The sequence below is a fragment of the Miniopterus schreibersii genome (assembly GCF_964146895.1).
Source record: "Miniopterus schreibersii genome assembly, chromosome: 19".
Classification (NCBI taxonomy): Eukaryota; Metazoa; Chordata; class Mammalia; order Chiroptera; family Miniopteridae; genus Miniopterus; species Miniopterus schreibersii.
The window spans coordinates 14,339,663-14,365,417 of record NC_138119.1 but is presented as its reverse complement, the minus strand read 5'-3'; the positions used below and the strand labels follow the sequence as shown (position 1 = coordinate 14,365,417).

The 25,755-nt window shown below is 48.8% G+C and overlaps 3 protein-coding genes across 8 annotated transcripts; 1 reads left to right on the top strand and 2 right to left on the bottom strand.

Annotated features, from left to right (window-relative positions):
* Positions 1 to 5,973: 5,973 nt before the first annotated feature.
* On the top strand, positions 5,974 to 12,260 carry GPATCH4 (G-patch domain containing 4). 3 transcript variants are annotated; one of them, XM_081120404.1, is made up of 9 exons: positions 5,993 to 6,066; positions 6,481 to 6,553; positions 8,638 to 8,775; positions 9,215 to 9,288; positions 9,387 to 9,479; positions 9,581 to 9,667; positions 10,273 to 10,364; positions 10,621 to 10,671; positions 10,881 to 12,260. In XM_081120404.1, exons 3-9 carry the CDS (start codon positions 8,697 to 8,699, stop codon positions 11,725 to 11,727), a joined length of 1,323 nt encoding a protein of 440 aa, XP_080976530.1. In that variant the 5' UTR covers positions 5,993 to 6,066; positions 6,481 to 6,553; positions 8,638 to 8,696; the 3' UTR covers positions 11,728 to 12,260. The 3 variants fall into 3 exon arrangements, with proteins under 3 accessions (XP_080976529.1, XP_080976530.1, XP_080976528.1); XM_081120403.1 differs by lacking the exon at positions 6,481 to 6,553 and having other exon boundaries at positions 5,974 to 6,066; XM_081120402.1 differs by having other exon boundaries at positions 6,041 to 6,553.
* Positions 6,307 to 15,120, bottom strand: NAXE (NAD(P)HX epimerase). Of its 4 annotated transcripts, none has more exons than XM_081120406.1 (6): positions 14,874 to 15,111; positions 14,655 to 14,763; positions 14,421 to 14,531; positions 14,227 to 14,340; positions 13,083 to 13,277; positions 6,307 to 6,517 (listed from the first exon to the last, which is right to left on the bottom strand). In XM_081120406.1, exons 1-6 carry the CDS (start codon positions 15,053 to 15,055, stop codon positions 6,392 to 6,394), a joined length of 837 nt encoding a protein of 278 aa, XP_080976532.1. In that variant the 5' UTR covers positions 15,056 to 15,111; the 3' UTR covers positions 6,307 to 6,391. The 4 variants fall into 4 exon arrangements, with proteins under 4 accessions (XP_080976532.1, XP_080976533.1, XP_080976531.1 ...); XM_081120407.1 differs by lacking the exon at positions 6,307 to 6,517 and adding an exon at positions 10,480 to 10,647; XM_081120405.1 differs by lacking the exon at positions 6,307 to 6,517 and adding an exon at positions 12,415 to 12,822 and having other exon boundaries at positions 13,130 to 13,277; positions 14,874 to 15,120.
* Positions 15,121 to 16,815: 1,695 nt separating this feature from the next.
* On the bottom strand, positions 16,816 to 24,535 carry TTC24 (tetratricopeptide repeat domain 24). The gene is made up of 9 exons (XM_081121231.1): positions 24,475 to 24,535; positions 22,278 to 22,984; positions 21,873 to 22,076; positions 21,247 to 21,375; positions 20,963 to 21,075; positions 20,519 to 20,617; positions 19,227 to 19,321; positions 17,762 to 17,917; positions 16,816 to 17,661 (listed from the first exon to the last, which is right to left on the bottom strand). Exons 2-9 carry the CDS (start codon positions 22,978 to 22,980, stop codon positions 17,580 to 17,582), a joined length of 1,581 nt encoding a protein of 526 aa, XP_080977357.1. The 5' UTR covers positions 22,981 to 22,984; positions 24,475 to 24,535; the 3' UTR covers positions 16,816 to 17,579.
* Positions 24,536 to 25,755: the final 1,220 nt, after the last annotated feature.

Here is a 25,755-nt window from a genome sequence, read left to right as displayed (position 1 = left end):
GTCCAGCCCCCGCATCTGTCCATCTGTCTATCCTTTCCTTCTCTGTCCCCACCCCATCAGAAGCACAATTTTCCATTGTCCCCATCTTTCCCCCATTGTTGAACAACAGGGGCCCTTTCTTTATCCTGTGGGCAATGGCAACAAAATGTCAACAGCTGGGGATGTGGGATGCAGGACTGGCTGGCACACACCACCGGAAAAAGGGTCTGGGTGGGGGTGGGCTTAGAACAGGAACTGACACCCCCAAGGAGGACAGAATGGGATGGGGGGAGAGAATGGTCAGTGAGCAGGTTGAAATGGAGTCTCCCTCAATACTGTAAGCTTCGAGGCTTTAGAGATCTTATGTGAGGCTGGGCTCCATAGAGGCCAGAGTGAGTGCTTAGAATTGCAATCGGGGAGATGGAAATTAAACAGCAAGGAGGATTTTTCTGTCTCCAGGAAGGAACATGACACGGGAATTCCTGAGGATGGAAGGGTTTGGGGAAACTCTCCAAGAGCCAGGTCATATTTTTTTTTTCCTCGCCTCCTCCCTCAGCACAGGTGCATAATCTTAAAGTTCTCACGAGAAGGGAGATCCTTAACTTACCTGGGTAGAAATTCACTTCTCTAAAGTCTCTTGTTCGAAAGTTTTTTCTGAAGTCTAAACTCATTTTGGAGTTCAAGCTCATTTTAAAAACCTTTCTGTTGAGGTATAATTTACAGGCAACAAAATGCACAGCTCAATTAATTTTGACATGTGCACGCACCATGTAATTATGCACCCCCCCGACCCCCCATCAAGACATAGAAGCTTTCCAACACCCAGAGTGAGCAAGCACATTTCTTTTTTGTTTGCTATCAATGCAGAGGGAGGACTCCCTCCATAAATAGCCATTTAGAAATGTTCTGAGCTTCGAATTGCCTCTTAGCCTTCTTTTACCTCCGCTGAGCAACCACACACCAGTAGTTTAGTGCTTTTAGAATCATCCACGTTCAGAACCGAGGGAACCTCAGGGTGCTTAGCCTCCTCGGTTATCAGAGGAAGAGGAGATGGAAGGGAAAGGGACTTGTCCAAGACCCTGCAGAAGGCAGCTGTTGAGTCAAACCGAGAACTTGCCGCTTTTTTCCGTGATCCATCTCCCACTCCTCTTCTTGACTCTCCAGGGTTTTCCCTGGGGCCAGATCTAATAACAGGAGCTCTCCCATGGCACTCCTGGGGGCTTGATTGACTGTCTGCTCCATCCTGTTTCTAAGCCCTTCCCTCCTCCCAGAGAGACAAACAAACGAGACAAATAACCCCCTGTCTCCCGGGCCAGGACACCCTGATCCCGCGCATCTGATTGGCTCCCACCCAACTCAAACAAACAGCCTCCCGAGGGAGGGAGGGGCACAAGGAAAGGCCCCGCAGCCAGCCTCGGCCACCCCCCAGGCCGTGCCTCACCCAGCGCTCCTTCCTCCCCAGATCACTTCTCAACTGTGGCTTGGAATCTCTGGTCTCTAAATCCACAAAAGGCTGAGTTTGGCGTGGGGGAAAACCTCGAACTATTTGATAGATGCCAAAAGAACCGTTTGAGGGTAGAATGAGAAAGGAAGAGATCAGTAATAAACACAGCGAATAGACAAGCTGTGTTTAGTTTGCTCAGTGACACTTTCATTCTGAGTTTTCCCCAAGACACTGCAAAAGAAGAATCTGCTCAGGCTTGAGTTGCCACCTTTTCATTGAATTAGCATCTTTCAAAGAGAAACTTTTGCCACTTATGGTACCTCTTGACCAGGGTGAGGTGGAATCATCTAGAACAAGCATGGGGTCCTGACACCTCTTTTCCTCACATCACGGGCTCAGCTTACACCCTCCAGGCACATTTGGCTGACTCATTTTCTTGACCCCTGCTGACGGCACGATCCCAGTTTATTGCTGGGATTGTCACATGAAGGACTAGAAGAGTTGGCAAAATGGCACTTTAGGGGAAAGATCGGGGAGGGACTAGGTGTGACTATACTCCCAGCTGCCTCCACCACCACCCTGCCTCCCTGCAGAGCTCTCTGGAGGTGCTGTGGGCAGCTTCACCTCCTCCTCTGCCGGCCCTGCCTTTCTCCTCCCTGGGGTCCTCCAGGCCGCCCTCTTCCTTCCTTCAGGTGTCTTGTGGGGCTGGATCCTGGCTGCACTGCAGGACAATGGGGGGGGTGTGTGTGTCCAGGGAATCAGCCTTGAGGAAAGACATGCTTTTGACTCAGGGGACCTCTCTGCACCCTGAACAGCCTTTGTCCTGTGGATAGAGCCAAAGGTGGGAAGGAAGTGGGAGATGAGGTCCGTGCCCTTCGGGAGGCTGCCAACCTGAGGCATGGGGCACGAGGCCATGTGGGCTATGGGAGCAACACTGGACCATGATTCAGGAATCCTGTTCCAGCCATATGCTAACCTCATATGAGATTCAAGAGCAAACTCCTGGAGCTTCAGGCTCTGTATCAAACAGGCACATCTGCCCCAAAGGACTGGCCAGTGTGAGGACAGTGGAACGGAATTCTACCAAGTGAAAAGCACACAGTGAATTAGGTTCATTGTTCTGTGGTTGGTTCAAGTTGAAACAAGGCTAGAGTGGGGGAGAACAGGGTGGGGAAAAGATGGGACCCATTGAACTCACTCACTCATCCTTGCGCTAGCCACATCCTCTAAAAACAGGTGGGCCCATCTGTGCAGTGAGGGTAAGCAGTGGCGTGTCCCCAAAGTCTGAGGCGGCAGCACAGGGGACGAGGGAAAGGGGAATAAGGAAGGAAGGGGGCAGGGGAAGCAAAAAGTGGTAGAAGGCCAGAGATCTTTTCCCCTTACTCTCTGTATTTCCATGTCTAGGGAGGGCGTGAGGCTGTCTCACTTAATTATTTTTATTTATTTATAACAAAAGTAATACATACACATAATGAAAAAGACTTCAACCACTACTAAAGGGGTAAAACAAAAAGCCAAGTCCTTCTTTCCTTCCTTCCTTCTCGCTTCCCCTGAACAATTAAACCTCTTCTGTGTCTGTCAGAAGTTTTTAAGACTCTATGAGAATGCAGATAAATAGAAACATCCATGATGCATATATTCTTTTAAAATTGATTTTAGGTAGAGAGGAAGGGGGGAAAGAGAGAGAAACATTGATTTGTTGTTTCACTTACCTATGCTTTTAATGGTTGATTCTTGTATGTATGTGCCCTGACCAGGGATGGAACCTGCAACCTTGGCGTATTGGGATGATGCTCTAATTAACCAAGCCATCCAGCCAGGGCCTTTATGTTGTTTTTGAATTGAATTGAAATCATATTATACAAACTGTTCCCTACCTTGCTTTTTTTACCTAATAATACGTTGTGAGCGTCTGTCCTATCAGCACATGGCATAAAGCTTCCTCACTCTTTTTTCTGTCTGCACAGTATTCCAGTGGGTGGCTGTAGCATAATTTAGTTAATGAGATGCCTACTGATGAACATTTAGGTTGCTAGAGGTTGGGACAATTAATTAATCACCTGGGAATGAGTCCATAACTCATTCCTTAAACTAAAAAAATTTCAGGAAGCTCAAAGATTTAAACGTGAGAGTAAGTTGCTCATTTTTCCTGAGAATAAGTTGCTCGTTTTTGCCCCCATGCATACAGGAGGTATACATTCTATTAAAATTCTGTGTGTGTTTTTAATTAAGCCAGGATGAATTATAGAATAATGATTTTTTTTTAATTAGAAGGCACATTTTATTGCTTTTTTAAGTGATTACACAATGATACACTTAATTGTAGACAATTTAACAAACAAAGTCATTTTTAAAAATGAAAATCCCCTTTAATCCTACCAAACATAGAAAATAACTTTTAAGGCTTTGTTGCCTATGCGTCTAAACTTTCAAGATATTACGTGTGTGAATTTTTTGTCGATTTAAATAACATGCAATACATGACATAGCCAGCAGGTGGCGGGAGAGACTGCATTACCGCTCAGATGGGCTCTGCAGAGCTCGGGCTCCGCTCGGACCTGGCGCCCTGTGGCTCATCGCGAGTCTAAGGTGGAGTACGTTCGGAGGTGAAAATGCTGCGGTAGAGAGCTTGCAACTCTGGGGGTGTCCTTCAAACTCTCGCTTTTCATGGGCTCTGCTAAACTGTAGTTGGGGGGGAGGTAGCCCCAATTTCTCAAAGCATTTTTCTTCGTAACTGTAGCAGCAGTGCCAAGAAAAAGACTACGGTGCCTTGCTGTTTTTAGTTCCAGCGGGTCTCTTTCCCACCTCTACTCTCACTAGTATTGGTGTGTGTTTTTTTGTGTTTTTTTTAAATTTATTTTATCGATTTGAGAGAGAGAGAAACACTGATTCGTTGTTCCACTTATTTATGCATTCACTGAGTGATTCTTGACCGGGGATCAAACCGGTAAGTAATCATGGCATATCAGGACAACCTAGCCAACAGAGCTACCTGGCCAGGGCCAGAGTATTGGTGTCTTTTATACTGCCTGGTTCAGAAAATTTTCCACAACATTTTTACTGATGTATCTGAAAATATATTTTTTTAAAAAGCAAAGCAAATGGATGTATGTGTCTGCTACCTTAAAACCAGCCTGCAATCCTCTGGGAGGATTTTTTTTTTTAAATGTTTTTTATAGATTTCAGAGGGAGAGACAGAAACATCAATGATGAGAGAGTCATTGGTCAGCTGTCCCCTGCATACCCCCCGCAGGGGATGAAGCCTGCAACTTGGGCATGTGCCCTGATGGGGAATCTAACCATGACCCCCTGGTTCATACGTGGATGCTCAACCACTGAGCCACACCAGCTGGGCTCTAGGAGGATTTTAGAGGTGGCAGCAAGCACTGAAAAGAAAGAGGACTCCTGTTATGCCCCACCCCCACCCCCACTGTTCATCTCCCCCAGCACACTGGGGTGTTCAAGCCCCTTCAAAGAAGCAGACACTGAGGCCAGGGAAAGGAAAAGAAGAACTAGAAGGACAGTGATGCAGGGCTCAGAGACGACTCTTGACCCCAACTGCAGAGAATGATGCTACCAAGGGGCAGATGGCAAAGGGGCTTCAAAGAGAAATAAATGTTTGTTAAGCAAAATCCACACTGGATTGCATCAAAGGCAGCCTGTGGCTGAGATCACAGTATTCTCATTCCATTGCCTTTTTCTGTGCTGTCTGGTTCTCAGTTTACTAACCTACAAATAGGGATAACTACATATAACACGGGACTCTGGTGAGAATAAAATATAATAATACTTGTGAATATGATATTTGAAACTGTAAACCACTGTTTTAAATAAAAACTACTATTTTAAAATAGTAAATCACTGCACACAAGGGAGTGGGGGTGGATGCCGGGTGGAGGGGATCACTGGGGGGAAGGGGAGACATCTGTAATACTTCCAACAATAAAAAAAAATCAGTGTACACAAGGTATGGTAATATTTTTATTATCATGAACTCAAATGATTAATGAAGTAGGAAAATTAGAAACTGCCTAAACCAAGGATTAGGAAATAATATGAGCCTTAGAAAAACCCTGTAAGACACAGGTGCACCTTTTTTTTCCTCAACAGAAAGAAAAATAACATTCTATCACAGCAATTTTCAACAGTGTGCCACAAGAATTTTTAAAACATGCAATACCTGACTAGTCAAGGGCACTGACCTCTTTTCCCTTAGATTGTCAAATAAAAAACTGACAACAGCCAACACAATAGTCATCTGGTGTGAATGAATCAAGATTATACCTATTTTTAAAATCAGATTAGCAAAAAAGCATATTTTGAGGGGTACTGCAGAATTTTAGTAATTAGCTTATGTGTGCCATGAGACGAAAAAGATGCCTTGGTCCCTCAGGCACTGCAGATGGGCAGCCAGGGGCACACCTCCAGTACCTCCGGAAATGGACACGCTCTGCGGCCCAGTTTCTATAGCAACCATAACAGCCCACCCCATGCTGATTCTCTTGGGAGGACCAGGATTTGGTTCCTGGATTCGTCTCTATGGTTTGGACAGCCTAGAAGGACCAAAACGACACTTCCGGGAAGGTGGCGGCTCCCGAGTCAGGTCTGGCACATGTTTCCGCCCAGGGCCTTCCGCAGTGACGGTAAGGGGTTGCTGTCTCCTGAGTGGTGGCAGTTGGAGCCTGGGCTCAGGAGAGTAGTTTTACCCAAGTAAAACTGCGGCGCGGGAGGGCTGGAATTTAGACCTCAGAAGGAAGGAGGCCTAGGGAGAAGGCAGCCGGCTCTTTTGACCCGCTGTAAAAAGAGCCGCTTCTCCTGGACACTCAGGTTGGCTGGAGGGGAGACAGTTCTGAAAGTGTGCTCGCAGCCTTCACAGAGATTGCGGCGCACAGCCTGGGACCTACTTGCTTTGGTCCACAGGTATCCATTGTAAGTCCGTCACAGAAATTCCCACCTAAGCCGTTCAGTTCAACAAATAACGACTGAACGCATTCGCGATTCCTGGCGCTGCACGAAGTGCACTGAGGTCAGGGAATAAAGCCTGTCTCCGACTCCAGGGCGCATTGTTTCGAATTTCTGCGACAAGAGACCAGGCTGTGGGAAGACGTACAGCAGAAAGCTCAAAGAGCGGTAAGAGGCCAAGGAATGTGATTAACGCCAACTCTGGAATACCTGAGATCCTGGATCTACTACCTGCTACTTATTTGATTTGGGCAATTAATTAAACCTCTCAGTGCAGTTCCTTCGTTTGGGAGGATTAAATGAGAAATCTGTGTTAAGCAATCAGCAACAGGCTGTCATTGAGTAAATGCATAAGTATTATTATTCCTACTGAAATCTGGGGGCTGATGGATCAGAAATAACTTCTGAGAAGAGGCAGAGTTTTGAGGTGGCCTTAAAAGACCTCACTGTTTGAATTTTCTCTTTAGCAGTATCAAAAAGCAAGATAGGGCCATTTTCTTACTCAATGCTTTTCTGTTGGGACTGTCAAGGCACCAACTAGGTTTACAGGTAATTGTCCTTAACAGTAGAAATGTGAGTCATTCTGAATTTGCTATTCTTCAAACCTAACCAGACTGGTCATCATACTTAAGCCTAATATATAATGTTTAGGAGGGTGACAATGATATATCTCATTTTTTTAAAGCATCCTTACTAGACCTTCCTAAACTCACATGAAAGTTTTTTGGTTTTGTTTTTTAATATATCTTTATTGATTTCAGAGAGAAGAAAGGAGAGGGAGAGAGAGAGATAGAAACATCAATGATGAGAGAGTCATTGATCGGCTGCCTTCTGCAGGCCCCCAACTGGGGATTGAGCCCACAACCCGGACATGTGCCCTGACCGGGAATTGAACCCTGATCGCCTGGATCCTAGGTCTACGCTCAACCGCTGAGCCACACCCGGCCGGGCTCACATGAAAGTTTTATCTTCAGAGCTGTCACTTTGGGGGGCTACAGGATTACTCCAGTAGTGCCACTGATCAGCTTTAAAAATAGTCTGCAGCACCTGTAGTAAATGATCTATACAAGTTAACTAGTGAGTCAAGTCAGCAGTTGTAGTCTTAGTATTGAATGTCTTGTGTGATAAGCCGTCTTAACCATTTCAGAGGCAAATTTGGTATATAAGTTCAGTGCCATTTTGGCTGGTGTGACTCAGTTGGTTGAGCATCATCCTATGCACTGAAAGGTTGCTGATTCGATTCCTGGTCAGGGCACATACCCAGGTTGTGGGCTCAATCCCCAGTTGGGGTATGTGCAGGAGGCGGCTGATTGGTGTTTCTCTCTCACATCAATTTTTTTTTCTCTCTCTCCCCTTCTCCCTTCCTCTCTCTAAAGTCAATAAAAACACATTTTAAAAAAGAAAACATTATAATAAAAAAACGCAATTAGTTGGGGATGTGATAGAAAGAGGACCACTTTAGAGTCAGGCAACTTGGGCTCATATCCCAGCTCCATCTCTTATTAGCTGTGTAACCCTAGGCAAGAAACATAGGTTTTATTTTCCTCATTTGTAAAGTAACGATAATACCTAGTAGGACTGTCAGTATTAAGTGAAACATAGTATGTGTAATCCACCTGTTGTGCTCAATAAGAGTGCCCTTCCTAAACTGTACAATTTCAAGAGGGGTGTTTCAACAAGATCAAAAGACTAGCTGTGGGGAAGAGGAGTGTAGCCCCCACACTGAGAGGAGTGTAAATGCTAGTGCATGGGTATAGGATATGGGCTCTATTAAGTACTGTTATAACTCAGGTTAACAAGCATCTCATTGCTTTGTTTTTACATGGTAGTAAACCACGGGATATGTTTTGGACTCTGCACACAAGCTTTCTGGGTTTGAGTTCTACACACATTATCTGTGTGACCTTGGGAAGGTCATCTAATCTCTTTAGGCTTCAGTTTTCTCATTTGTAAAATAGGGATAATCATGTTTTCCTGAATGTAAAGTTCAGGAAATCTTCCTAGGCTGGGAAGATTAAATGACATACTCTGCGTAAGGCCTTAGCATAGCCTGGCATGTGGTGAGTTCTCTGTAAGTGTAGGTATTATTAACTTCTGACATGTTGACATTGACCTCTCTATGGTTAGACAGGGAGCTCCCCAAGGACCAGGCCTCCTTCCACTGTCTTGCCTCAGTTTCAGGAAAGAATTCTTATAAGAGCAATAAGGATGGATTTGATGTATGATTTGGCACTCTCTCCTTTCCTCTTAAGGAATGGTTAAGTGACTTCTTCTCTGGTGAGGACCTGAGGACGGTGACCCTTTTCTCACCATGAAGGATACCCCGGAGGTCAAGAGTCATGGGATGAAGTTTGCCGAGGAGCAGCTGCTAAAGCATGGATGGACTCCAGGTGATCCCCAATTCCCTGCCTACCTTCTGCCCAGGGGAGGTGCATCACCCTGGATTACCCCTATGTAGTCCACTCAATTGGACGAGGAAAAGCTAGCTTAAAGGGAAATTTACAGAAGAAAATTTCTGACTTTTCCAGAAAAGGGGAGAAGAGGAAGAAATTTGACAATGGATAGTAAGAAAGAAGTGGTTGGGAGGACTGGGACAGAGGGGAAGAAACTTGGTACCTGTCCTGAAAGAATTATGAAGGAAACGAGCTTGACCTCAGATAAAGGCAGGGGGACTGCATGGAGAGGTGCTAGAAAGAATGGAACTTGGAGGGCTTCTGAGAGGACAGTTTGCCCAGTGCTAGGTGTATGGAATGGCAAGGAGGGGCATGTGTTAGGTCACTTGTGGGGGCTTGGGACAGGCAGAGTAAGCTAAATTACTGTCTTCTGCAGGCAAAGGCCTGGGCCGGAAGGAGAATGGCATTACCCAGGCCCTCAGGGTGACACTAAAGCAGGACACTCATGGGGTAAGACTGGGCAAGCTGGGGGAGGTATGGATAGGGAAGAGGGGGAACCCTTGAGGACAGGGAGGCAGGTTCAGGGTTCATACTTCTTCCTCTGGCAGGTGGGACACGACCCTGCCAAGGAGTTCACAGACCACTGGTGGAATGAGCTCTTCAACAAAACTGCAGCCAGCATAGTAGTGGAAACTAGGCAGGTATGAACTGTAATAGATGGGCATGTGAAACATGAGCGCCTGGGACATATGGAGGTGAGGGAGACAGGGTATGTCACCCACTCCCTGATACTTCCCCACAGGATGGAGTACAGATAAAGCACCTTTCTAAGAAGACCACCCGCCATAATCATCCCAAGCCCAACTTGCTGTATCAAAAGTTTGTGAAGGTATTAGAGGCTGGGTGTGAGAGGGTTCATCCTTTCTTCCTTCCCTGGTGTTCCCTGGAGCCTGAACAATTGCCTTGTATGCTCTACGTATTCTCAGGATTGTCCTAACAGTAGGGTCTTGTGACCAACCTTGCTGTTGTTTAATTAGACTGCCCAGACCCTGGGCAAGAATTGAGATTTCAGGTTACATGGACCCCCACCATCAGCTGAGGGGGCAGCAACAGAGTGGGAGGTAGGGCATAATTAGGAGCTGTCGGAGTGAGGCAGGGAGGGGGTGACCAATTCAAAAGACTTAGAAATCAGAGACTTGAGAGATTATCTGACCTATCCTCTTTATTTTGCACATGTGACCAAAGAGGGGGAAAAGGGGCTTACTGAAGAGCCCACAGCTGGCTAGTAATGGCAGACAGGACTAGAACCCAGGTCTTCAGACTCCTGCCTACTAGCAGTTCAGTGCACCTCTCTGTGGGTCTGCAAGGAGCAATATCGGGGGCTGGCAAATTTGTACCTGTTGGTCTGAATTCTTGGGGAGGCGTCCAGGAGGGAAGAGGGATAGCAGTGGTATGTTGAGTGGGCCTTGTCCACCTCATGATCCCTCCTTCTAGACTGCCACACTGACTTCAGGTGGGGAGAAGCCAGACAAGGACTTGGAAAGCTGCAGTGATGACGACAACCAGGGGCCCCAGCCTCCAAAAATGTGAGACTTCATTTTAGTGCTGGGGGTAGGTAGGAAGAGATGCTGCAGATCTTAAGAGAAAGGACCAAGTCTTAAATGCTTGACTGTGGGCTTCTCCAGGGTGGAACTGTGTTGTACTAATCTTTGCATCTCCTGCACCTAGAAAAGTGCCAGGTCCTGAATAGGAACTCAGTGTTGAAGAAATGTTTTAGAGGGGAGGAGAGGTCAGGCTTTTCCACCAGATCTGTAATTCCTGATCTCCCCCCACCCCCACCAGTCTGACTGATGAGATGCTGCTCCAAGCCTGTGAGGGGCGAACAGCACACAAGTAAGTAGTAGTTAGCTCCTGGGTCTCACTTTTCTCCCTATCACAAGCCCACCCCTGAGGATGGCCTATACCACTTCTTGAGTCTTTTTGACCCCAGGGAAATTATTTATTCTACCTGCCCATCTCTGAACCTACCAATTTCCCCTACCGTCTCAAAAATTAGGCCTATTTTTCCTGATACTCTCCCTCTGACTTTGTCCCTATTTCAGGGCTGCCCGTCTTGGGATTACGATGAAGGCAAAGCTTGCTCGGTTGGAGGCCCAGGAGCAGGCCTTCCTGGCTCAGCTCAAAGGCCAGGACCCTGGAATCCCTCAGCTGCAGTCTGAGAGCAAGCCCCTCAAAAGAAAGAAAAAGAAAAGGAAGCAGAAAGAGGAGGAAGAGGCTACAGCAATTGAAAGGAATGCAGACAGGGAGTACCCAGAACACACTGACCAGAGCATCAAAAAAAGCAAGAAGAAAAGACATCAAGAAGAAAAGGTCACAGATAAGAGAGAGGGGACCACTGTAGGGGATGAGGAAGAGGCCGCAGGAACAAGAGGGCTTGGGGAACTGAGGAGCAGAGAACAGGCTGATCAGTCTCCCAGGAAAAGGAAGAAAAAGAAGAGGAAGCACCACGAAGAGGAGAAGCTAGGGGTATTAGATAAAGGAGGAGATAAGAAGGCTGTAGGTGGTATCAGACCAGAGGAGGGAGAGAGCCGAGCACACACTGATCCACGTAGCAGAAGCAAGAGGCAGCAGGATGGGAAGGAAGACTTGAATATAGAGGATAATGAACTTGAGGAGGCTGTTGTAGATGGTGGTACCCAGGAAGCAGAAAGCAGAGTATGCAGTGATAGGAAAAGCAGAAGCAAGAAAAGACAGCGGCATCAAGAAGAGGAGGGTGTCTTGGATGTAAGGGATGGACACGAGGATGGCAGGGCTAGGGAAGCGGAGAACAGAGCACACTCTGGCTCAAGCAGCAGAGGTAAGAAGAGGCAGCAGCAAGCAGAGGAGGAAAGAGTCAGAGTCAGCACTGACCAGAGAACAAAAAAGAAGAAATTGAAGAAAAGAGACTGAAGGTCAGGTGAGGGTGGGCTTCGATTGATTTCTTTTCAGGAGTTGAAGCCTCAGAGACCTGAGATGATGTAGGTCTCCTGCACCCTCCCAGTGAGGAGTCCTTCCCAAGGAGGAAACTGAACTCCGAAATACTAGCCTGCTGAGAGGAGAGCAGTAGCACCATGCCTTCGTTGAGGGAGTGGGCATCTTCCCCTTTGCAGCTTCTAACCCAGAGATCATGAATTCAAGTGCCTATAGGAGCCAGGCAGCCAAAAGACAAGGAGTGCCTGGGGCCGTGGGAATAAGAATGCAAAAACCCTTTGAAGAGGCATCCTTGCTAAAAGAAGCTAAAAATGTAGACATGTGATATGTCCTGATTTTTAAATATTGTGAAACTAAGTATAACATACAAATTTAGGTCTATGAACTGGTTCTAATACTGTGCCAAATGAATCAATAAACATCAGCTTGGGCTCCTGGCTTACATATAAGTCCTGACTGGCATCTCCATTCTCAGCCTGGGAAGGTCCTAAATACAAAATAAGTTTCCTTGGTGTCTTTGAAGAAATTCCTTCTGTTAAATTGGCTGTGGTCTTGCTACATTGTTGACTGGAAGGGGAAAGCTTAGAGAACCTCATCCAGTGTCCTGTGGCCCTAATGGGCAAGAATAACGAGTATGTAAAAGACAAGCACACCTCACGTGGGAGCCTTTTTTAGCATCTGAGTCAATTTTTATTGCCCCCAAATGCCACAGCAACCTCTCTTGCTTATTCTGCTTCCCCAGAGATGACGTCATATCTCCATCGTTGCCTGCCACCCATTAACCTTTACTGCCAGAAGAGCTCTCGGCTCTCCACAGTTCTGGGGGAGAGAGGCACTAAGTCTATTGGGAAGAACACCCACACACCTTCCCTCACTGCAGACGATACACACACTCCGTGTCAGGGTACGGTGGCAGATTCAGCTGGTACTTCTTTTCCAGAGCAGGTGGTACGAAACGACCCCCCAGGTAATGGTAGCGACCTGTGAACTGGGTGGCAGACTTTTTGGGTGCAGTCAGGGAGATGAGCAAGTCTGGCTGGATCCCTCCAGAGTTTCCCTTCTCCACGTCCCATCCTGAAAAGAGGGCTGTACTCAGGAAGAGAAGAGGCCAGATGTCCTCTTCTGAACCTTGCTTTACCCTTGTCCTAAAGGAAGGGGAAGCCCCCTGCATCCCCACCTGAGGGATTTGCATCCTGGGAACTCATGTACTGCTGAAGCCAACATGTAAAGCGTGCTCCTGAACTCTCTGCTCCCCGGCTATGTTCTACACCTCTAGACTCATTTTAGACTTGGCTGGAGCCTTGGATCAAGAATCAGGACTCCTAAGTACCTACCTCAAGACAGGGCATGACCCTAATCCCAACCTCCTTGGACCCAGCACCTGAGGGAATGTCGATGCTGGCAATGGGCACAGTGAGTCCATTCAGGACACTCAGGATGCTGCGGAATGGCTCCCGAACATCACCCTTGAAGCTGAAGCCAAAGATGGCATCCACCACCAGCTCATATAGCTCATCAATCAGCATGGCCTGTGGCAGAGCAGGAAAAGTAAAGGATGTCAGAACAAGCAGCTACACAAAGAGCTCTTAACAGGAGAGGGCTGTCCTCTGCACCCAGAGGCACAAACACAATTTTGTCTCATTCAGATGGCATTCTGAGGCCTAGAGTTAAGTGCAAGTTGGTCCCTGATTCAGGCCAAGCCACGTCCAGACACCAAGTTCTGCCTGCTTGCCATTAGACTGAGAGTCAGGAGGGCCAGGTTCTGGTCTCAGCTTTGCCACGATCTGGTCTGTGACTGGAAAAACCACTTTCCTTTGCTGCACCTCAGTCTCTTAATCTGTAAAATGTGTTAACTTTTTAAAACTACCAAGCTCTCAGGTTTCTTGCCCCTAAATCCATGCATCTGCAGAAAGGGGTTAGGCACTGACTTCAGCTCCTAAGATAATGTGTTTACTGCATCCTAGGGGAAGAAGAATGACTACAGAGTAAAAGGAGTGACCGGGGAGATGAAGGGGAAAGGAAGCTTTATTTATTTATTTTAAAAATGTTTTTTATTGATTTTGGAGAGGGAAAGAGAAACATGGGTCAGCTGCCTCCTGCATGCCCCCTACTGGGAATTGAGCCTGCAACCCAGGCATGTACCCTGACTGGGAATCGAGCCTCCAACCTTTTGGTGGATGTGAGGACAGCCAACCACCTGAGCCACACCAACCAGGGCAAGGGGAAAGGAAGCTTTAGAGGTAGTATTGAGAACTCACAGAGCACATCTTATGGGGGAGGAGAAGGCTCTTAAAAAAAAACAAAACACTGCTTCTATTCAAATAGCATACTTTAGGCACCTTTTGTGCCAAGCACTATTCCTACCCTCTAAGAGTTTAACATCTAGAGGAAGATAAACAGATGAGCTCAGCCTAGAAACCTGAGGGAAGAGAAGAATACAGTGGTTATTGAGGAGGGCACTGAACTGGAGCCACCTACCTCTGGAGGCATTTCACTAAGGAAAGGGATGTCCATTTTCTGACATTGGGTCACCAGTGCAGTGAAGAGTGGCTTATTGGGTCTTTTCGGGTAATAGATGGTTGGCTGGTAGCCCTACGAGGAAAGGAAAGGGGGCAATTCATGTTCAGATCCTAGAAACCTCACAGCCTCCCCACAGCCTTTCACATACTCACAAAGAGTTTGAGGTGTCGGGCACAGACCAAGCCATCTCCTCCATTATTCCCAGGGCCACAGATGACCAGGACAGTAGGGGGATTCCTGGACAATGACGTGGGAGGATAAGCCTGAGAGTAGAGGCAGAGGGGATTCAGAGCAGCTTTGGACGGTAACAGCCCAAGCGTGGCTCAGCTGGCCCTCCCACTCCATTGTGCATAGGCCAGGGGGCCAGGGAGAGGTGCACCACTGACCTTGGCAATGGCTGTAGCACAGCTCAGCCCAGCCAGCTCCATAAGTTGGTCCACGCTGAACTGGTACTCGTTAAACAGCTCCTGGTCCACGGCCTGAGCCTCCTCCTGGCTGTGCACACCCTCCGTTCAGGGGCTCGGTCGCGAGAGCCGCGCTGCATCCCAAGTCCCGCACAGTAGGGAGCGCCCTCCGACCGCGCGCCTGACCAGAGCCCCGCCTACCTCAAGTACTTCACCACCGCGCTTGCCATGACCTCTGAGTCCCCGCGGCCACCCGAGCTCTGCCGCCGCGGTCCCCACCAGGTGGGCCCCGCACGACAGGCGTCGGCCTGGGACCTGACTCGCGGCAGGCGCGAGCCCGCCACCAGCAGCCCGAACCCGAGCACAGACCACAGCCGGGACATCCGGCTCTCGGTGCGCGCGCCTCCGGCCCGGCCCGCCGCCCTGGCGCACGCGCAGCGCTCTGCCCGCCCCCGACAGGCCGGAAGTGCCTCTCTGCTCCTGGGCTCTATGCTGTGCGCGCAATTGCTTCAAGTTTACCGTAGCAGTTCGCTCGGGTTCCTGTCACCTAGCTAAGGGAATTTGGACACTCCAGTTTCCTGTCTGTAAAATGGGATAAAAGTACATTTCATAGGGTGGTAATGCATGCAAAGCGTCGACAGGAGCGGTGCACAGGGCTCAATAAATTAAGCTAGTGTTCTTATGTACACTACTAGGCGTTTTGTATAACTTAGGACCCCTTTCCTTACTGCATTAGCTCTCCCTAACTCGGTTTACGATGATAGCACAATGTGCTTCCTAATCATACAGAATACTTACCTCTTTATCAAGATAAGAGTAATAGAAAATAGGTTGAGTATGCCATTGTCAAAAATGTTGAAACTATAGACTCCAGGTCATGATAATATTTCGAGAAAAACCTGGAGAGGAAAGTAAAATTTTTTACCCAAGACCTTTTAAGAATGCAAACACACTCTTGCATGGTTAAGGCACTAAGATAACTGTCCTGGTGGAATGAAGGTCGTTTTTAAGCTAGATTTATTCTTTTTCTGTATCATGAATTGCCTCCTGGCTAGTTCACTGTGAAAAGCAAGAACCCCTCCACATTTTAACTTCTCTGATAATCTTTTTAATTATGAGGTTTATCATCTCCTATGGGATGTACTCTTGAACTCCAGCTATACTTATTTTTACATTAAATGGTAGATCCAGTGATGGTTGATATTGAATTGGCAATACTCCTGGGTGGCAGATGCTGCTACTTGTCCCTCAAAATCTGTCTTTCTCCTTTGATAACAGAATCCCTGAGATTTATCAGGCCACATGGCTGCCCACCTAAACACTACATTTTCCCATCTTCTTGCATCAGCTAACCATGCACGTGTGACTAAACTCTGACCAATGAGATTTCAGCAGAAATGACATATGTCACTGGTAGGTCATACCCTTGAAAAATAAAGAATGTTTTCTTTCACTTACTCTTTTCTTCTTACTGGCTGGAAGGAAGGTATTCTGCTGGAGCTGGAGCAGCCATTTAGACCATGAGATGTAAAACCCAGGTTGAGGATGGCAGAGCATCTTGCTGGCTCCCCAAGCTCCACAGAGCCACTATATTAGCCCTGGGCTACTTATATGAGACAGGAATAGAGTCCTTTCTGGATAAAGGCACTGCTATGTTGACTTTTGTTATAGTTGGTGAATCTGCATCCTAATGAAGACATGTTGAATGCCTAACAAGATAATATACCCCATTTACATAAGGAAGATTAACAGCTGTGTCCCCAGCACCTACTTCTGTGCCTGGCACATAGTAAGTCCTCTATAAATATATTTTTTAATGTTTTTATTTGTTTCAATATATTTTTACTGATTTCAGAGAGAGGGAGAGAGAGATAGAAACATCAATAATGAGAGAGTCATTGATAGGCTGCCTCCTGTATGCCCCCTACTGGGGATCAAGCCTGCAACCCAGGCATGTGCCCTGACCAGGAATCAAACTGTGACCTCCTGGTTCACAGGTTGACACTCAACCACTGAGTGACACCAGCCAGGGCAACAATAATTTTTGAAGTGACTCACCTTAGTCAAGTCTTCTAAGGATTCAACTTTATTTTCACAGAAACAGTGCTTACTTTCACACTCTTGGCTCACTGATTTATATAATATTTAATTAAATTAGAAATTACAATAACACATACAACCAGCATAAATACATTTGTTGTCAAGCACAACCAACTCTTGGTAAACAATGGAACTGCCCAGCATTATAGAAGGGACTCACTGCCTAGGTTAGAATCATGGCCTTTCCCCTTACTAGTTGTGTGACCTGGGAATATAAACAACTTAGCTTTTGTGCCCTTTTTTCCTCATTTGTGAAAGGGGATTCACCTTTTGTGATAAAGGAGAAAATATTTGTGAAGCACTTAGAACAATGTGTGGCATATGCCAAGTGATCAAAAAACCTTACTTAATATCATTGTGGCTGCTGGCAGCAGTTGTCCTACAGGGAGGAAGTGGAGTGCATTGGTTGATTAAGCTGTACCTTTTACAGCATAGTCCCATTTCCCCTATGAGAAAATGGAGGTCTGGAGAGTCATTGACTCCAAAGCCTTTTGGCCAAGAAGTTGTAATTTTTAGAACTGGAAAGGACCTTAGTGATAATGAGGTTTGGGTCCAGAAAGAAAAGGGGGAGATTCACATCCATTTTCCTTTTCGATTTTTGCCTGTTGAGTCCAAAACTCCCAGCAAGGAGCAAACAGCCTAAGTGCTGAGATTGCAAAGCCCTTGCCCAGCCTGCTCTGGAGCTCACTTGCTGACTGTGTTGTATCCCGTGTCTATACAGCACTGAACAGCTGGGAAGAGGCTGGGTCCCAGAAACCCATCAAGTGTGTATGTTGGGGAGGTACCACTGAGGTCAGCAGGGTGGGGTCACATGATCATGCAGAAGCCAGATGTGGTGGGTCTCCTCTGTGGGTCCCTGCTGGAGGTTTCCCTGGGCTGTTTGAATGACCTGAAGGAGGCAGGGCAGAGCTTGCCAGTGGGAGTGGCTGTGGAAAGAGCAGGGACAGCCTGCTTTGGCTCTAGCTTCTGTTGCCCTCTCTGACCCTTACCTTTGCTGGTGGGCTGCAGAGCAGTAGTGAGCAGACTTAAGCTGCATATCCCCCCATCCAGCGGAACTCTTCCTTTCTCTGAGGTCTACAGTCAGGCCGTGCAGGAGGCAGGGAACATGCCAGGCCTCCTGAGCTGGGTGAAGGCTGTTCAGGTTACTAAAGGGCAAAGACAAAGAGGCTCAGAGCGCCATATATTCCCAAATACCAGACCACAGCTACCCCCAACTTTTTTTTTTTTTTTTTTAATATATCTTTATTGATTTCAGAGAGAGGAAAGGAGAGGGAGAGGGAGAGATAGAAACATCACTGATGAGAGAGTCATTGATCAGCTGCAGCCCGCAACCCGGGCATGTGCCCTGACTGGGAATCGAACCCTGATCTCCTGGGTCCTAGGTGGACGCTTAACCACTGAGCCACGCCCTGCTGGGCAGCTACCCCCAACTTTAACAGTGATCATGTTCCATTAAAATTGTCCAAAGTCACGTCCTCTCCAACTCCCTTTATCCATTCTCCAGGTCTCCTTTTCTTCCCCAGGGACCCACCCATTGGCTTGAGAGCACTGAGTACCGAATGCCAGGGCACTCTGTTCTGGGGGGGCCTTGGCTTCCAAATGGGAGATGGGCCCTAGGATGGAGAGGGGCAGACACATTTATTGCAAGCCTCTCTGAACCAAGAACCATCAATGTGGAAAAGAGAATGTTTTAGGAGAACAAAGAGGGCAGGCGTCAGGGAATATGTTGGTCACTGTACATGAAAAGGGTGTACCAAGGACTATGGTTTGGGGCAGGTGATTGACAAGCCTGGGCCCTCTAGTGGCCAGATGTGGGAATAACTTGCCAGTGCCTGGAAGGAACCACTGAAAAGAAGGTATCTTTGAATTCAAGTCAACAAATAGCAAAGAACTCTGCTTCTAGAGCTGGAAGCCTTTGAGGCAAGAGACTAGTAAACAGCAAGCTAGGGTAAGAAATGCACCAGGTACCTAGCATCTAGCAGGCTTGCAACAAACCCTGGGGGCTCTAGGATGCAGTTCTTGAAGTTAGGAAAGCTGTGGAAGCAAGGAGGAAGAGGTGATTCTATAAAGGGCTTGGGAAAATGGGCCAGGGTCCTGAGAGGAGCAGAAATGGGGGTAGGGTGGTTTTGGGTGTTAGGCCTAGAATGGGGAAAAGAGGCAGTAAGAGGAATGAAGTGAGTGAGGACAGTGTTCCCCTCAGCACGGACAGCCTACATCTACTCACACTCCAGTCCCTGCACAAGCCAACCAGTCACAGGGAACTTTCATGAAGCCCTCTTCCTTTTTCTCTTCATGACCCTCCTCTAACTCTTTGTCTTTCCACCCACCCAAAGATCTATAGGTCCCTCCTCCCTGGGGCACCTATGAGGTACTTCCCTACCCCCCACAGCACTGCTGCAACACCTCCCAACACCCTCCAGAGGCCACATGCATCCCAGCTCAGCCCCGCCTCACCTGTGCTTCGCTTCTGCTGGGACCCTTCCCAAGCTGGCTGCAGTCCCTGCTGGGCAGGCCCCACCTGGAGTCGGAGGCCTCCTTGGAGCTAAGGTCTGGGAATGAAGGGGAGTAAAGGGAATCAGTTTCAGAAAAGTGGCTGTGCATGTGCGCATGAGTGTATGTTCCCTCCAGATACGTGGCACCAGAGAGACAGGGAAGTGCCAGAGCAAATCAGCTGTGCCACATGTCTGAGAATGAAATTTCGGGGTGAAGCCCTTTGTTCTGTTAAGGCCCCCACTAGTAACTCTCATGTTAGAACTCAAGCTCATGTGCTATCAGATGTGGCCAGAGCCTGACTACCACCTCACTCTGCCTGGGGCCTCCAGGAGCGAAGTCACAGAAAGTTGGTGACCAACTCTGGGTGGAACCCCAGGTCCTCTGACTCCCAATCCAGTCCTCTTTCTGTACCAGGCTAATAAATTCTCTTTTAATCCTCACCTAAGGACATGCGTAGAGAGAGGCAGGGGGGAAGAGAAACATCAATGTAAGAAACAACGATTGGTTGCCTTCCATACATGCCCCAACCAGGGACTGAACCCGCAACCCAGGTATGTGCCCCAACAGGAAATTGAACCAGCAACCTTTCAATGCACAGGATGCTCAACCAACTGAGTCACTCCAGCTGGGCAGGCTAATTTAATTTTACTTACAAATTATACGTAGGGTGTCCTAGCCTTTAAAATAAGAGAAGACATAAAACCTATTAAATAAATAGAATAAATAGTAAAGTATAATTTCAGATCCCGGGATGGGAGAAGGCAGTTTGAGAGGCATCAACCTGCTGAGAACTGCTAGAAGGTGGAGAGAGGGTGAGGAGGAGCCAGAGCAGGATCAGGGTGGAGCCCCATAGAGAAATATCGGGTGAGAACTAGAGATGGGAGAGAGCACTGCCCCCATCCTGTGGCCCTTTAGGGAACTGCAGCCAAGAACTTAAAACTCCACCTCCTCCTTGGTGTTCAAGGTCCTTAATTGCACCCTTTGCCCTTCACCCACTGAGTTAGTTACCACTCAGCCAAGGCCCTGGCACAACCCTAGTGCTGGACACACGCCATGACCTCCTGCCCATCTCCTACCCCCAGGTGGCCTTAGGAAAGTGATACATGTACCTTATGCTGGCCCACGGATAGATAAACACAGAAAAGCAGTCAGGCGCAGCATCCCTGAGAACATCAGCTCTGCTTACCTCTGCTTCTCCCTTCTCCAGGTAACCTCTCCCCACCCCCAGCTCCTTGTCTCAGGTGTCATCTCACCAGGGTGTGAGTCGGGTCCAGACCACCCCGGGCCAAGTGGGTCCTCATGGCATCTGCCAGCTTGGCCACCAGCCGCTTTCGCACAGAATCTGGCTCCTTCTGGGGAGAGGAAGGGTAATGGGGTGATGGGGAAGGCCTGGGCTTTGTGGTTCTCTGGAAATTGGGGAAAAAAGAAATAGGAAAGGGAGGAAGGAAGGGGGCTTTGTCTTCCTTCTCTTTTGCCCCATCCCCATGCCTTTGCCAGGGTTCTGCCCAGAACTGTGGACAGAGACAAACTTCCTCACAATAGTGTCCCAGAACCTAGCACACATGTGCCCAGTGCATGTGTTTGATGAGTGAATGAGTGATGCAGAGAAGACAAGACATGAAGGCAGGACTATTGGCTGGAGAAGGCTTCCTGGAGGGCTAAGAGGAAGAGTTAGATTCTGGGATGGAGGGTCTCACCTGACACTGGGCCAGCGCTTCCTTATAGTACTTCAAGGCCTGATCATGCTGCCCCAGTCTGGCTGAAGCAGCCCCCAGGCCCTCGTAGGCCTGCCACTGTCCCTTCATGTCCCCTGGGGAAGAGAGCCTGACAGGTCCTTTATGGCTCCTACCCTACCCACCCTCCCCTCCAGAGGTACTCCCCACCCTCAACCCCAATCTGCCTCCCCACCATCCCCAAGGACTCTCAGCCAAGCTTTGCTCCACCACTCTCCTAAGCCACCTGCTAACCCCCTCACCCTCACCAGCATCCTGGGCAGCCTGTAGAGCATGTAGGTAGTTGTCTCTGGCAGCCTTGTGGTCCCCAAGCTGGCTCAGCGCAAATGCCAGGCTGCCAAAGCTCCGGCCCTGCTCCCACCGCTGCCCCAGAGAGCCTGGTAACAGAGCCCACCCAATTCTAAGAGGGGACCTTGGCCACTGGGGTAGCAGAACCCTAACCCCCAACCACCAAGAGAGAGTTTGCAGGAGACCCAGGCTCAGCCCCAGCACACCTTCAGATGTACCACAAAGGCCCAAACTTTCGATACCCATGTTCAGCCTCTCCTCAGTCCTGAGTTTTGGCCTGAAAGCCTCCCCCTGGCTATTCTGAGCCATGCGACAATCTTGTGAGGCAGGCAAGGCAGGTGTTAGTAGCTCTTCCTTCTGCCCGTTGCTGCCTTCCCAGCCCTAGGCCTCAGCCTTTGGGCCCACAACCCTCTGTACTATCTGGCTATCCCATCTCCTGCACCCCCAGCCCTCACCCCCCTGGTTCTGGGCTTCTGACCCCATAACTAGTCCTCAAGGTCCATTCACCATTCAGCTTTAGGGCCCCTGCTGGAACTCCCTCTTAGTCTCTTAGTCTCAATCCTACTCCCCAGCACCTGGTACTTACCATGCAGGTCAGCAGCCTTCTGGTGAAACTCCTGCGCTTCCTGATAGTTTCCAAGGGCATTGTGGGCCATCCCAAGGTTTCTCAGCACCGTGGCCTCCTCTCCTGGCCCCCGGCACAAGGGCAAGGCCTGCAGGAAGGCCTCTGCTGCTAGTGGGAACAGCTGGAGCTGGGAGTAGCCCAGGCCTAGGTCATTATAGAGTTGCCCTAGAAGGCAAGGCCAGGGTCACTAGTAGCCAGGTCAGATGCAACTGAGGCTATACTGGTGTAGCCCCTGTCCCACTCTCAAAGGGTCCCGCCATCCACTTCCCCAGCCCTCAGAAATGCCTCTGTTTCCACCCCACCTCTCAGAGTATCACCAGGTCCGAATCCGCCCAGATCCCACACTTCTCGGACCAAAGGCCTCACCAAGCAGTCCCCGCTCAGCACTCATCTCGGCCAGCCTCCGGCTCTCCTCCAGCACCTGCACCACCGCACCCACGCCATGCTGCGCGCTCTTCAGCATACACCTCGCCGCAGCCCCCAATGCCAGGGCTGCAGCCCGGGGCTGCCCTGCTTGGGCATAGGCCTCGCTTGCTTCCTGCAAGCAGCGGGCTGCTAGCTCAGGCCGTCCCAGAGCCTGATAGCAGGCTCCCATTTTTGCCTGGGCTTGCCCCTGGTCACCCAGTGGCTGATAGTGGCCCAGGGCCCTGTGGTACCAGGCCAAAGCTTGAGGCAGGTTGCCCAGGGCATGGTAGGCCAAAGCCACATTGAAACACTGGTCACCATGACACCTGCCCTGTGCCTTCTCTTCAGGTTGGGCTCTTAGGAGCAGCTCAAGGCCTCTGGCTGGGTTCCCAGTCTCCACGTAGGCTGCCCCCAGGTTGAAGGCACAGGCCCGAAGAAGAGGAGTGTCCCTTTGTCGTGAGGCTTTGGAGGCCAGGAGGAAGGCCCTCTGGAAGTTAGTCAAGGCCTCATGGTTCTGGCCGGCCAGTAGGGCCCCGTGGCCAGCCCTGGTGAGGGCCTGGATGCTGGCCTCTTGCTGTCGCCACTTTGTCTTCTTTTTCTTAGTGGAGCTTGAGGGCTCAGGCTCAGGCTCTTGTGGGGCATCCTCCGGGTTGGGGACAGACATAATACTGACAACAGAAAGCACAGGGTTCAATGTGTCACCCCTCGCTTCCTCCAAAGCAGGATCCCCCTAGGACAGCGATTGTCAACCTTTTTCATCTCATGGCACACATAAACTAATTACTAAAATTCTGAGGCACACCAAAAAAATAAATATAACTTCGATTCATTCGCACAGGACGGCTATTGATATTTTGGCTGCCGTCATTTTTTAATTTGACAATCTAAGGGGGAAAAGGTCAAGTGCCCCTGACTAAATAGTCAGGTAGTTCATGTTTTAAAAATTCTTGCGGTGTGCCAGTGTGACAGGGTTCAACCTGCCCTGGTGGAACCTCGGGGTTTCAAGGACTTCTCTCTGCCCTCTCGCTCTGCTTTACCTACCCATCGGGCACCGGAGCAGCTCACTCTAACGTCCTGACTAATTCTTAGTCAACTTTCAAGGCTCAGTTCAAGTAATAGCTTCTTCCAGAAGGGCCTCTCCCCTCAACCAACTGGGTTCTTCTGTACTCTCATAGCACCCTACGTCTTTTGTGGCATTTATCGCACTGGGCTAGAGTTGTTCACTTTCTTGTCTATCTCCCCTGTTAGATTTGGAGCAACTTGAAGGGCCTGACACATAGTAGATTCTCAATAAACATTTATCACATGAAATAAAAAGGTTACGGAGATGGATGGTCTGATGATTGCACACAATATGAATATACTTAAATGCCACTTAAAATGGTTTAAAACTATGTATTTTATATTATATATACTTGACTACAATAAAAGTGTTTCTTGAATGAATAAATGAATGAATGAATGGATGAGTACACACAGGACCTCTCCTCCACCACCTCCTTCACCCTGGGCCTCTGCAGACACCTCTCCACTCCTAATCTAGGTGTCCGGCTGTCTAATCTCAAGACATGGTTCAAGTCAGTTTAACAAATATTCGGTGAGCTCCTGCTATGCTCCAGGAAGGCACTGGGATCACAAAGCTGAAGAGGCTATTGAATTGGCCAGGAGGCGACTTCCAGGAGTGAGGATTCTTTCTCTCTATTCTTTCCCCCACCCCATACACACACACTCCCTATCTCAGGGGGAACTTCCTTCTCCCCTCTCCCCTTGGCTTTCTGCCTGCTGGCTAGTTCCAGGCCCCCAATATCCTGCTTTGGTCTCTAGGGTGCTCTTAAATCTAAATACATTTCTCTCATCAGCATGTGCTTCCCATTAGTATCCCTCCCCTAGAAAGGCAGAGCCTTTTCATGAACTCTCCTCCCAAGAGACAGGAAAGAGTGAGAAAGACCCAGGCACTGAGCTCTCAGCCCTTCCCCTCTCCTGTCCCACCGCCTTTCCCCAGTTTTAGAAGTAGGAGGAGGTGATACATTCTCTTTTAAAAGAAATTTCCTCTGCTCCTAAGAACAGCTAGGTAACTTGCCTCTTCAAGGCCTTCATCCTTGGGGTATTCCTGGCTACCCCTACCAGGTTTTGGGGCCCCAGCCATAGGATGCCTTACCTCTTTCGATCTTCTCCGCTGCTAGCCTTCTGGAATGGTCCCTCTGGCTTGGGTTACCTCCCCTAGCTCCTAGCACAGAGCCCTCCACCCCGCTCACCCGTTACCAGACAACCAGGTACCGCCCTCCACTCCTAGGGAATTCTTTGATTGACAGCTCAGGTGCCCTATCTTAGTGCGTAACCCTGCTGGTGCTTGGGAGCGGACTCCAGAATTTCACTGTCCTTCCTGTCCCACCACTCTCCACACCTGCAGACACCCCCCTGAAGTCCCTCATTTAAAGCAATGAATCAAAGCATCATGAGCTTGTTACTAGTTACAATTTTAAAGATCATCTATCCCACACCCTTATTCCACAGAGGAGGTGACCAGGCTCAGAGAGAAGGTGTGACTTGCCTGAGGTCACAGAGCAGTCATGCAGCTGGGATTAGACCCCAGGGCTAATTAGCCCAGGTTCAAGGAGGGTCGTTTCCACTAACTGTGGTTGGAAGCTTTAATAAGGCTTGAGTTGTCCCACAAGTGAATCCTTTCACACATACACAGCCTCTCCCTCTCTCTCTCTGTCTCGGGAACAGGGTGGGAGGTTGATGATCAGGAAAGGCCTGGAGATCAGAAGAGCCTTCCTGCCCCCAGACTCCTTTTCCCAGCTCCACTGATCTGCAACCTCCCAAGTTCTGCTTAATGAGAGGACGGCAGGCCCCAGGACAACGGGCTCCTACTACCCTAATTCACCAAAAGTGCTGGCCTCAGAAAGCAAATGTCCTCGTTTTTCTCAGGAAAGGCTTCTTTCAAGTAGATAGGGCTTTGCCAGAAACAAAATTATAAGGACGTAGTTGGGTTCACATGCATTTGCCTATCAACCTTTGCTGAGTGCCCACTGTGCCATGCCAGGGGCAGGCTCTCCCAGCTGCCTGCAGCTTCTGCCCCAGGGCTGGGCCTTTCAGAACTATCACAGCCTGGCCAGGACCAGACGTGCATCTCAGTCTGTTGTTGACTCCACAGGCTTCTGGAGGATTTGGGGAGGGGACAGGGACTGAAACTGCTCTAAAGACCTCTGAATGATCTAGTGATTATTTTCTGAATCCTTTTCTTGTTTGATTTCCTGCTGTATCTGACATATCCTTGCAACTCTCTCCTTACTTGGCTTCTATGTCCCATGTGCCCTGGCTCTCTTTCTCCTGCTCTGACGTCTCTGTCTCCTTTTCTGGGCCCTCTGTCCACCTCTTAAATACTAGTGTTCCACAACACTCTGCCCTTTGCTCTTTTCTTGCTTTACATGCCCTT

What these genes read in the sequence shown, in the direction of transcription:
- GPATCH4 (XM_081120403.1), top strand. Translation starts at nt 8,697, where the DNA reads ATGAAGGATACCCCGGAGGTCAAGAGTCATGGGATGAAGTTTGCCGAG. An exon ending in TAGTAGTGGAAACTAGGCAG is followed by an intron (nt 9,480 to 9,580) that starts GTATGAACTGTA and finishes ACTTCCCCACAG; the next exon opens with GATGGAGTACAGATAAAGCA. An exon ending in GGGCCCCAGCCTCCAAAAAT is followed by an intron (nt 10,365 to 10,620) that starts GTGAGACTTCAT and finishes CACCCCCACCAG; the next exon opens with TCTGACTGATGAGATGCTGC.
- NAXE (XM_081120405.1), bottom strand. Translation starts at nt 15,055, where the DNA reads ATGTCCCGGCTGTGGTCTGTGCTCGGGTTCGGGCTGCTGGTGGCGGGC. An exon ending in GTGCTACAGCCATTGCCAAG is followed by an intron (nt 14,532 to 14,654) that starts GTCAGTGGTGCA and finishes CTCTACTCTCAG; the next exon opens with GCTTATCCTCCCACGTCATT. An exon ending in CCCGACACCTCAAACTCTTT is followed by an intron (nt 14,341 to 14,420) that starts GTGAGTATGTGA and finishes CTTTCCTCGTAG; the next exon opens with GGCTACCAGCCAACCATCTA.
- TTC24 (XM_081121231.1), bottom strand. Translation starts at nt 22,980, where the DNA reads ATGTCTGTCCCCAACCCGGAGGATGCCCCACAAGAGCCTGAGCCTGAG. An exon ending in AAGCGCTGGCCCAGTGTCAG is followed by an intron (nt 20,618 to 20,962) that starts GTGAGACCCTCC and finishes TCCTCTCCCCAG; the next exon opens with AAGGAGCCAGATTCTGTGCG. An exon ending in TGGACCCGACTCACACCCTG is followed by an intron (nt 19,322 to 20,518) that starts GTGAGATGACAC and finishes CTTCATTCCCAG; the next exon opens with ACCTTAGCTCCAAGGAGGCC.